General features: G+C 27.9%; 1 protein-coding gene across 1 annotated transcript; it reads right to left on the reverse strand.

Moving 5' to 3' along the window:
* Window positions 1-10,119: 10,119 nt before the first annotated feature.
* Window positions 10,120-10,877, reverse strand: LOC123273920. The gene is made up of 2 exons (XM_044741406.1): window positions 10,316-10,877; window positions 10,120-10,240 (listed from the first exon to the last, which is right to left on the reverse strand). Exons 1-2 carry the CDS (start codon window positions 10,801-10,803, stop codon window positions 10,120-10,122), a joined length of 609 nt encoding a protein of 202 aa, XP_044597341.1. The 5' UTR covers window positions 10,804-10,877.
* Window positions 10,878-11,563: the final 686 nt, after the last annotated feature.

Here is an 11,563-nt window from a genome sequence, read left to right on the forward strand (position 1 = left end):
AAAAGTGCTTATGGTACAAATTATATTAAACAAGTAGAAATAAGCAACGACATAACTTTTGTAAGCAATTTAAAATTAGTCCGGCCTGCAACTCAAATATGTACAGACATGGGCATCTTTGTTTTTGATCTTCAAATTGTTGGGAAACTGACTAATGACAAAGAGATTATCAAGAAGTATGAAATTATAAATGTATCGAGTAAAGTAATACTCGAAATGAATAAATAAACAGTTCTTGAATGACTGTACATGAAAAGAAAAAATATAGGAACTGTCTCCATTATTTTACGAAATTTGTTCCTGTTCAATGATAAGGAGTACGAATACAAATTATGGTAACAGTTCCTAGAGCAATTCTATAATTATTGTCGCTAATTCAAAGTAATGGATCTATACTATTATGAGTAGTCAATATTTTATTTATAAAACTGATATATCTTAATTAACGAGTTAATAAAATTGAAAGTGTACTTTTGAGATTGAATTTCGATTTTGATAACAAAAAAAGATAATTTTTTTATGTAACTTTAATATTTTTATAATTTTTTTACGTATATCATCTCAAAAGCTTGCAAAAATCTTAAAAGATTTATTTCTATTAAATCAATAAATATTATTTCATACTATAAAACATGCATTATTTATTATTAGTGTGCTTTAATTAATAAGTGATTGAATTTGTAAACATGTATTTTCTACTACGAAATGTCCAACAAATATTGCAAAAATTTCCTCACTCCCTAACAACATTAGATTACATTAATTAAATTAGATAAAAATTAAATAAGAAAATAAAATTAATTAATTAAAATAAATAAGAAAAAAAAAGTATTTCTATCTTTTGTGAATAAAATTTTAAGTACAAATGTTATGGAGTATGATCATTTTTAAATAATGTGCTAGGCTTAACAATTTTTTAGTAGAATCATTTGATAACAGAGTTTTTGAATGTACAAGTCATTTTGCTGACTCAAACAGAAAAAATTTCTTTAAAAAAAAATGGATATTGTTGTGACAAGAAATTAATTTGTTGATAATTTTTAATCATTATGTTCCTGAGTTGAAGAAATAAAAATTTTTCTCACAGTCACTTTTTTGTTGAAAAAAAATTTGGTAATTATTTACAAGTGGTGTCCACCATTTTAATTTTCATTTTTTTTAATTTTCATTTTTTTTTTTGAAAATTTTGATATATTTATTTTGAAAAATACATAAAAAAATGAACAATTTGAAAAAAACATTTGATTAACACAATTTTAACAAATTTTCAAAAAAATTTATAAATTTTTTAGAAAATGGTGATATTCAACTTTTTTTTTTGTAAAAAATAAAAAAAAAATTTCGTTCATAAAAATGATAATAAAAATGGTGGACCCCACTTGTAAATAATTACCAATAGTTTTTTTGTGTTTAGAAAAAAAAAATTTTAGATAATAGAAAATTTATGAATTTTCATCTAAAATTGTTCTTTCCGAAATCTATAAAAATTTTTTGAAAAGAAAATTATTGATTGAAAATTTTTATTTCTTCAACTCAGAAATTGAATTATTGTAAATTTCCGGCAAATTAATTTTTATTGCGGCATTGTTTCTTTTTTTCGGAAGAAAATTTATTTCTCAGTGTACAATGGGATTTCTGGGTATTTCTGGTATTTTTATAACTAGTGAAATTCCAGCATAGATACGGTGCAATACCCGATTTAAAAGTTTAGGAGTAATGTCAGTGTAAGTACGGTGTAATATCTATGTTCTTGTTGCTTACAGTGGGATTCTAGTGTAGAAAACTTGATTGTAACATACGCTCTTTTACATTCACGGTGGGATTCCAGTGTAGACACGGTGTAATACACGCTTTTACATTTACGGTGAAATTCCAGTGTAGAGACGGTGTAACACACGCTTTTTTACATTTACGGTGGAATTCCAGTGTAGAGACGGTGTAACACCTGTTGTTTACATTCAAAGTGAGAATTCGGTTTAAACACGATTGTAACGCAGCAGTTTTTGATCACCGCTGTGTCTACACTGAAATCCTACTGTAACACACCGTGGTACTCTGGTGTAAGTACAGTGTAATTTTTTCACATTTACACCGTGTGATTTTAGTGTATTCGGTGTACTCGGATCAGCTAGAGGAATTTAGAAGAGCTATTCACATCAAATCCATTAGAGCAAGGAACAACAGAATCAAGTAAAATAAATGAAGCTATGTTATGGCATGTAAGACTTGGTCATGCTTCATTAAATTACCTCAAGAAGTTACAGAAAGTATACAGCAAATTAGAGAAAGTTAGATTTGATGATTCAATTCTAGATTGTGAAATATGTATTATGTCAAAGATGCAAAATTACCATTTAAAGAAGTTAGAAGACGAGCATCAAGACCATTACAAATAATACATACGGACACGATGGGTCCAATAAAACCAACTTCACACCCAGGACACAAAAGATTTATTAATGTGTACATAGATGATTACTCCAGATTAGCTAGAGCATATTCAATAAAGACTAAAGATGAATCAGGAGAAACATTAGAAAAATTTCTAATATCTACAAGAAATTTACTTGGCAAAGATGAAAAGGTATGCTACGTTAGATCGGATCAAGGAACAGAATTCACTGGTGGAAAATTTCTAGAGGTTTTAAGAAAAGAAAAGATAGAATTAGAATTAACACCGCCTTATACCCCTGAACACAATGGAGTCTCTGAAAGATTCAACGCCACGTTGCAGAGAAAAGTCAGAACCTATATGCTAGATTCTGGTTTACCTAAGAGTATGTGGGAGTTAGCAGTGGACGCAGCTGTTCACTCATACAACCGAACACCACATAAATCTATAGATTATGATGTACCATTGATGAAATTTAATAAGAATGAAAATTGTCATTTTGATAAAATTAAAAGATTTGGATGTATTGGATATATTAGAATTCCAAAACCAGAGCACAAGTTCAGCGAGAGAGCAATTAAAAGCAGTCATGGTGGGATATAAACCCACAGGATACTTGTTATGGCATCCAAGTACTGGAAAATTTCTAGAGTCACGACATGTTAGATTCAATGAAAAATTAGTATACAAAGATGTATATAAGAATAAACAAACAGAAGAAATTGAAGATGAAATTAGTTGGAAATCAGATGAAAATGTACCAGATAATTTAGATGACAAAACCAACGAAGAAAAGGAGAAACCGGAACAAAGAAAAAGAGGAAGACCCCGTAAAATCCACTAGATGCTAAAAACTTAAATGAAAAAGAAGAATTCATCAGAAGAAATTAGACCATGTACTAGAGGTGAGATGAAAAGAAAACTAGAATCTGAAAAGGATAAAAATAGAAAATTGATTGAAGACATAAGCTTTGCAAGAAGTGTCAACGTGTCTGAAGATCAATCTAAGATGGATGAACAAGAATTAATAAGATGTTTAATTACTTCTTTAAACAAAGAACCCATTAATTATGATGAGGCAAGCAATTCAAGTGAAAGATGTCAGTGGATGAAGGCTATCAAAGATGAATTAGACTCAATAACTAAAAATGACGTCTGGGAATTCGTAGAATTGGAAGAAGCAAGTAAAACTAAAGGAAAATTAAATATCATTGATTCAAGATGGGTATTTAAAAAGAAAGTAGAGGTAAATAAAGATGTACTTTATAAAGCACGACTAGTATGTCGAGGTTTTAAAGATAAGAATGATTATGATCTAAAAGATACATATTCGCCAGTATCTAGACTATCACTCATACGAGCATTACTTTCAATAGTAAATAAATATGATCTAGAAATCTGTCAATATGATGTGAAAACTGCATTCCTCTATGGAAATTTAGATGAAGATATTTACATGAAGATACCAGAAGGTCTAGATGTAGATGAAAAGACGAAACAAACAAAGATACTTAAATTAAAGAAATCTTTGTATGGATTAAAAGTAAGTCCTAAGAAGTGGAATATAAAATTCAATCAAGTGGTAAAAGAAATTGGTCTCGAAAATGATTTACATGAACCATGTTTATACACTTGGAGGAAAAATGGAATTGTAGCTGTACTGCTAATCTATGTAGATGACATTTTAGCTGCTAGCAATGATCCAAAGAAGTTAGATGAAATTGGAAACCATTTATGTAAGAATTTTGAGATGAAAGTTCTTGGCGAACCCAAGAAATTTCTTGGAATTGAGATAGAAAGAAATAGAGAAGGGAAAAACATTGTATTAAATCAAAGTAGGTATATAGAAAGCATTTTAGATAGATTTAAGATGACTGACTGTAACCCGCAGAATACTCCAATGGTTACTAGACAAGCTGAAAATAGAAGTAAAAGAAGAAAATTGGAAGAGTTAGAATCATCTGAATGTGAACAACCGTCGATAACTAGAAAAGCTCCATACAGAGAGGCAATTGGAAGTCTTATGTACTTAGCAAATGGAACTAGACCAGATATTTCTTTTGCTGTACATTACTTAGCTAGAAAACAATTAAGTGCTACCGAAGATGACTGGAAAGATGTAAAAAGAATTTTGAGATATTTGAAAGGTACAATAAATTTAAACCTGAAATATACAGGTAACTCAGATGACTTAGAAGCTTTCTCAGATGCTAGTTTCAGAGATAATGATGACTCCACGTCATCAGGAGGATATATTATTAGACTTTTTGGTGACGTAATTGCTTGGAGAAGTCACAAACAAAATTACGTTACACTGTCCACTTGTCAAGCAGAATATTTGGCAATGAGTGATACTTGCCAAGAGATAATATCTCTAGATAAAGCAATTAGATTTGTAATTGGAAAGACATTATTTCCTACTACTATTTGGTGTGATAACAAGTCAGCAGACGACTGTACTAAGAAGGATGGAAGTCATAAACTTAAGATGTTCGATAATAGCGTAGATGAAATTAGATTAGAATTACTAGAACGAGAGAAAACAGGTAGTAGAAAACACATGGCACAAACACATGGTGATTTCATTAAACAATGTGTTAATGAAAATAGAATACGAGTTTGTTGGATTTCTACAAAAGAAAATTTGGCTGATATACTAACTAAGCCACTACCTGCAGAACCTTTTAGACACTTAAGAGATGAATTATTAGATTGAACAATTAGAAGTATATTAGAAGTTATTTAGAATTAACTATAATTATTATTTCATTATGTTACAGAAAAACCGACTGACAGAAAGAAGTAGAGCAGTGGAAGCTGGATACAAGAAAATGGAGGGAGTGTTAAGAGTGCAAGATTTTCTTGTCCAGTTATTTAATTATTTATTATATTCTATATTTATATTTGCCGCTCAAGGCGACAACTTAATTATTATGATTATTGTTTGACTGTGATGGCGTCGTTTTCGCGCGCAGCCGAGCTGCATATACCACACTCTCCGGCTCGCTCGCTGTGACACACACTTGTTGCTTGGACACTTGTCTGTTTTGTGTATTACTACGTAGTTACAACTCAAGCATCTTTATTAATATTATTAACTTTATAATACGTATATTTTTGATATCAAAGATTATTTAGAAGTTGTTTATATTTATTAGAAGAATAAATAAACCTAGATTCAGTTTAACATAAACCTTGTGTTTCACTTTATTCAATAAACCTGATAGATTGGAAATCAGGTTGTTATTTTCTGGGTATCTAAACAATGATATATTACCTGGCGTAGACGAAAGATTTACAAAATTGTTCATAATATCATATAAAGCAGAATCTGAGGGACAGTTAGCATTGCCAGAAGGTGTTATAGTAACATTTTCCGAATTACTATTTATAATATGATATCTGTTGAAATTATTTGAAGATGATCTAATATGAGAGAATTGATTGGGTAGTTTTTTTCTTTAACAATTTGTGGATTACGTTGCCTTTTCTTTTTTTTTCACATTGTATTCGTCTAATGTATTCTTCTTTCCTCTATTGTTCGTATAATTTTACGCCGTCCCATATTTACACAACAGTTAGTTGCTAACGATAATAAAAAATTTATTTTCAACTTTCAATTAATAAAATAAAATAGTATTTTATATAATTTATGTTACTTTAATACGTGAAAAATATGTGATAATAATAAACATTTAAGATGATAAAAAAAATTCCATCAATCAACAATAAACTAATATAGGTCATTCTATGTCAAATCGACCAATAGTTGAAATCGACCCCTTTCGATTTGGATAAATTTTGATCAGAAATTTTCTTTTATCATATAACGTTCTGCCAAAGGAAAAAAAATAAAAAAAATTTTTTCAAAAGATATCCAAATTCAAAATTTAGCGATTTTTCCAGTTTTTCAATTTTGTTTTTGTAATATCTCGAACGCTATTATAGATACAGGAATGGGCTTTCGTTTGTTTGAAAGGGGACACTTAGGACTATTGAAAAAAAAATATTTTAGAAAAAAATTTCGAAAAATGCTAAATTTCTCAAATTTCGAATTTTTGAAAATCGTCAAAAATGACGACCGCCATTAAAATTTTGGCTCAATTTTTTTTGTATAATACCTTGCACTGATCTTAAAAGATCCTGAAATTTTTGGAGGGGTGTTTTTTTTTTCAAAAATATGAATTTTTTAATTTAAAAAAAAAATTTTTTTTTGTTTTTTGCAACTTCTAAATAAGGTAAAGTTATGCAGATACATAATATTGTAATTTTGAGCATTTAAAAATTGAATGCACGACGTGGAAATATTAAATAATAAATTAATTTCAACTTTTTTTTTATTTTTTGAATATAATCTTGAAGTCATCCTTAACGCATGATATAATTTTTTATTTTTTTAACGCATGATATATTTTGTCCGTTTCTTCACTTCAATTACAGTTTTCAACCTCAAATAACTCAAACAAATATTAATTTTCAATAAAAATCGGAAATAATTTCATGAAAATATCAATTTCTTTTCGTTTTTTCGAATACTTATTTACTTACAAATTTCTGCACATTAATGGTTCTCAATCTCAAATTATAAATTGTTCCCATGTTAATAAGACGATAAGTGGCGTCAACAACTACAAATGAAGTAAAAAAAGGACAAATAACAAATTATATCATGCTAAATTATATATGATAAAAGAAAACTTCTGACCAAAATTTATCCAAATTGAAGGGGGTCGATTCCAACTATTGGTCGATTTGACATGGAATGACCCATATATTTTTCAAATTCACCACGTGACAACGTATTCGATTCCTAGAATCCAGCCTTTAATTTAATTTGTTGTCAACTCATTTTTAATTTTTAATTTTCAATTGTTTTATTTGAAAATTATTGATAATGTGATGATAATACTGAAATCAGCAGTCGCTTAAAAATTTTTTGTTTTTTTTCATTAATTAAATTAGAACTAAAAAAATATTTCCAAAAATTGCACTTATAGTTTTTTAAAAAAAATCTTCTGTATGTAAAATTTTTCTTTTAATTTCCAAAAAGTGCATTTATCGTTTTTCGAAAAGATCTTCTAATTTTATTTTAATTTTTTAGTTGTAATTCTTTCAATGATTAAAATTGTCAGATGTCTGCTAATTTCATTTTCATACATGATGAACTATTTTTTTATGAATAATATATGTATAAAAATTAATAAATGTTATGCTAAATAATAAAATTCTAATATTTCAAGAGGAAAAAAAACTTCATGATGGCTTCACCTATTAGAAAAAATTATAAATACTTTTCGTAAGTGGTAATATATGTAATATAGTACTTAAAATAATATAGGGACCCTACAACCCCACTACTTACTCCACCCGTACATGTGCGAAAAATTAACAATAAGAATAAAATTATTTTTATTTTTTGCTAAATTTAATCCGTTTTGGTTATATATATATTTTGACAATTAATTTATAAAAAGATAAAGTTGTTATTCGGAAAAAATTTATTAGAACAAATACTTTAAAAATAAATTTTATTTTGATGAATAAAATACGTATGTATATACTCTGGTTGTATTCAAATTAACCGCGCTCTTTCAATAAATACTCAAGTTTTACATGTAGCGCCTCTTATTACCGTGTGCAATGCGAGTGCTGCTTTAAGTTAACTTTAGATGTAGTCCGCATGAGTGAAATTCACTCAGTGAATGAAACTAACTAAAGTATACATACAATACATTATATGCTCATGATATATTATTGTGTCGTTTATGTATATTATAATTACTTTCAGCCAATCACGTTACGAATAGTTAGCTCCCTTAAGTTGGCGGGGGAAAGTCAACTTTTTGCAAATTTTTTTTGCTAATTCGATTGTTCGTCGTTTGTTCTTTAATGTTCGATTAAATTAAGCGTTTGTTCGATAATTGTTTTTTTTTAAATAATTATTAAAAATCCCATCTGAACCTGGCTCTTAATATTGAACTATTTGTACTTTTTTTTTTTTTTTTTTATCTATTTTGATGAATTCTTGTTTGTTCGATTAAAAAAAACGTTTGTTCGATCGTATTTTTTTTTATAATCAATTTTTTAATATCATTACACCCACGCTCACTGTGCACATATTCAAAAATAAATATTTATATGCTGCGCATGCGCAGGAACTGCTGATAAATTTACTTGGATTGTTGAATATGTAATACAACATAATAATAAATAATAAATAATAATAATAATAATAATATTAATAATAATAACCAACATAATAACCAACCAACTAATACACATGAAAAACATACACAGCAATAGCCATAGGTAAAAGACTCCCTCAGATCTTTGGAAACCCTCTAGCACAGCTCAAAAAAATTTGATTCTAAGTATTTCTTAATTATGATTTATTTGTGTTAATATTAAGAAAAATAAATAGAGATACACAGACTCTCACATGATGGGGGTAGTACGAAGTCCCTGGCAAAAATTAATAAAAATAATTCTCTGTAAATATCAAACATAATTTTTTTTTTTTTTTTTTTTTAATTCTTTTTAATAATAAGAATTATTACCAAATTATTCATGAATTAAATTGATTAAAAACTATTAGACAATTAGTTTGACTATATAAATATAAAAAAGCGTCATAAACATGAGGTAATCAAGTATATTTTTCTGAGACATTTTTTTCCATGTGCTGCAATTGACGGGAAAGTTCAGACATCACTTCAAGCAATAGGAATACGCCTTCCTTTTCTAATGATTAATATATCTATCCCACACATAACAGCAATAAAAATTCAAATTATTAGAACAATCTCTTTTACAAATATTTTTTACTAAACATGACAAATAGAAGTTTAAAGTTCTTACCCGATCATCACAAACTTATTAAGGTCATTTTTACTTCTATTATTAATTGATGAAAGTTTACATCCAAATATAGCTATTTCCCAAAGAAATCATCAAAAATTATTTGTCTTTTGGTTCGTATTATTACTTTTTCATTAATATCAGTTTGTAACATTAGTTTTAATCCGCGCTCTTTCGATGGAATATTAATACGATCAGAAGTTTTTTGACCACTGTTCAATTAATTGTGCTTTATTAAATAAAATGATCATTATTACTATTATTATTATAAAAATTATTTATTTTAATAATAAATATTATTACTATTATTATGGGGAAACGATATGATCAGGCCTGGGATCAAACATAAGTTTTAGACCCGATTAAATATGAAGTAACTGACGGCATGAACAAGGCTTAATTATGCCTATTCATATCCAATAATACCTTTGGGCAAAATAAATTCAGAAAAAAGTTGATGGACATCAGACATCTCCAAGAAATTTGTCTGACATGCATGATTATGCATAAACAGATACGAACATGAACATTAGTTTTGACCGGAAAGTGTTTTTCTGTCAGGAAATCCTATAACAAAAGAAAGTAATAAAACAGGAATATGTTACATGAAATCTAAATAAAAAAATAAAAATTTTTTTGATTAATTGTTATAATTTATTTATTAAATTATTACAAGAATGAATTTTTTATAATTGAAAATTTGTTGAAGTTATCGTAAAACTGTATTTGATCAATAAAATGTTTATTTTTATAAGTACTGAAATTAGTTAATTAAATAATTAAAATCGACTAGTTAGTCTTTGCACATTATTAGTTTCTTAAACCTATGCCGAATTTGGATTTAGTATGTATAGCACCCCGTGGTAACATCAATAGATGAATTTATTCCTTTGGTGGTGCCAAACTGTCATTAAAATATTGCCATGACCAGATAAGTTTTGGCAATAGGCTATGTAATGCTTATCTTGATAGCCTATCACTCCGGATAAACTGAAAACATGTAAAAAGATTAATGTAAATAAATTTATAGTAATTACACAAATAAATTAATAAAAGTATACATACCGATAGTTCAGTTGTTTCTGTTCACCTAGTAAATTTTTTTCTAGTAGATTTATATGTTTTGGAAAATTTTTTAATTTATATCTTTTTGATTGTTGAGTACCTGCGATAGGTACATCCAACTCAATATAAACGTATGCATTTAGGGTTCTTGTACAGATTAAATTATTTTGCTTACATTTATGACAGTATAACCCTTTACTAATACCTTCAAAGATGATCGACTTCTCAAGGGATTTAAGAATAGGATCAACCAGTTTGTTATAATTTACCGCCAGATTTTGAGCATTTCTTTTATAGCCTTCACAACTAGGAGACAAACATAAATAATCTTCAAAGACACTTGGCTCGTCGTGAAACAGTTTTTGCCATAAAGGATTTACGTTGTCAAAACAATTTATGATATGTGTTTCATTTACATCACTATCTTTATAGAGAGGGTATAAAATTTCAAATCTCTTTGAATAAATAGTTGTACAAGTTTCTTGCATTAAACCAGTAGACAAAAAGTCAGCAACGAATAAAAATGTCTTGTTTTGAGAGATTTTTAAAAATTCAAAAATTTCGGATTTTTCCAAAGCAGCACTATATATTAGTTGAGCAATACTATGGAACGGGCATGTATTAAATGCGAACCAGCTATCATTACCAATTTTTATTGGACCGGATACATTTCCGTTCAATAAAAGATTTCTTATTATTTTAGTATTTTTTCGTATAATTATATTGTTGCCTTTTTTTCCCGATTCAATTTTTTTAACAATTCCATCGTTTATAAGTTTTATATCAGGACAAGGTTTGAAGTATTTACCCTCGTGTTTGTTTTTTCTTGATTAATGATAACAGGATCTAATTTTTCTATTTTTATTTCCACTAACGGTGAACTTGACAAATGATAACTATGGTCTTTAACAATAGAATCATTTAAATTTGATGTTATGATACTACTTTCTTTGGTGTGCCTCGACATATCTAAATTATTTTCATTTGTTTCAGAGATATCTCTGATAATTCAAAATTCTTCATCATTTAAATTTTCATCATTTAAGGGATTTTCATCCTTTAAATTTTCATTATTTTTTATTCAATCTTGTAAGAAGGAAGTTATCAGAATTAACCCAATTGAATTTTTGATGTTTTGGGTCTTCTTTTCCAAATCCCATATCTGAAGTTTTGTAGCAAGACTCATTTTTGAAATTTTTCGTCAATATTTTCACTTCCCACGTCATCGTTTCATCTAAATTAGTTTTG

This window comes from Cotesia glomerata, unplaced genomic scaffold, assembly GCF_020080835.1.
Source record: "Cotesia glomerata isolate CgM1 unplaced genomic scaffold, MPM_Cglom_v2.3 scaffold_162, whole genome shotgun sequence".
Lineage (NCBI taxonomy): Eukaryota > Metazoa > Arthropoda > Insecta > Hymenoptera > Braconidae > Cotesia > Cotesia glomerata.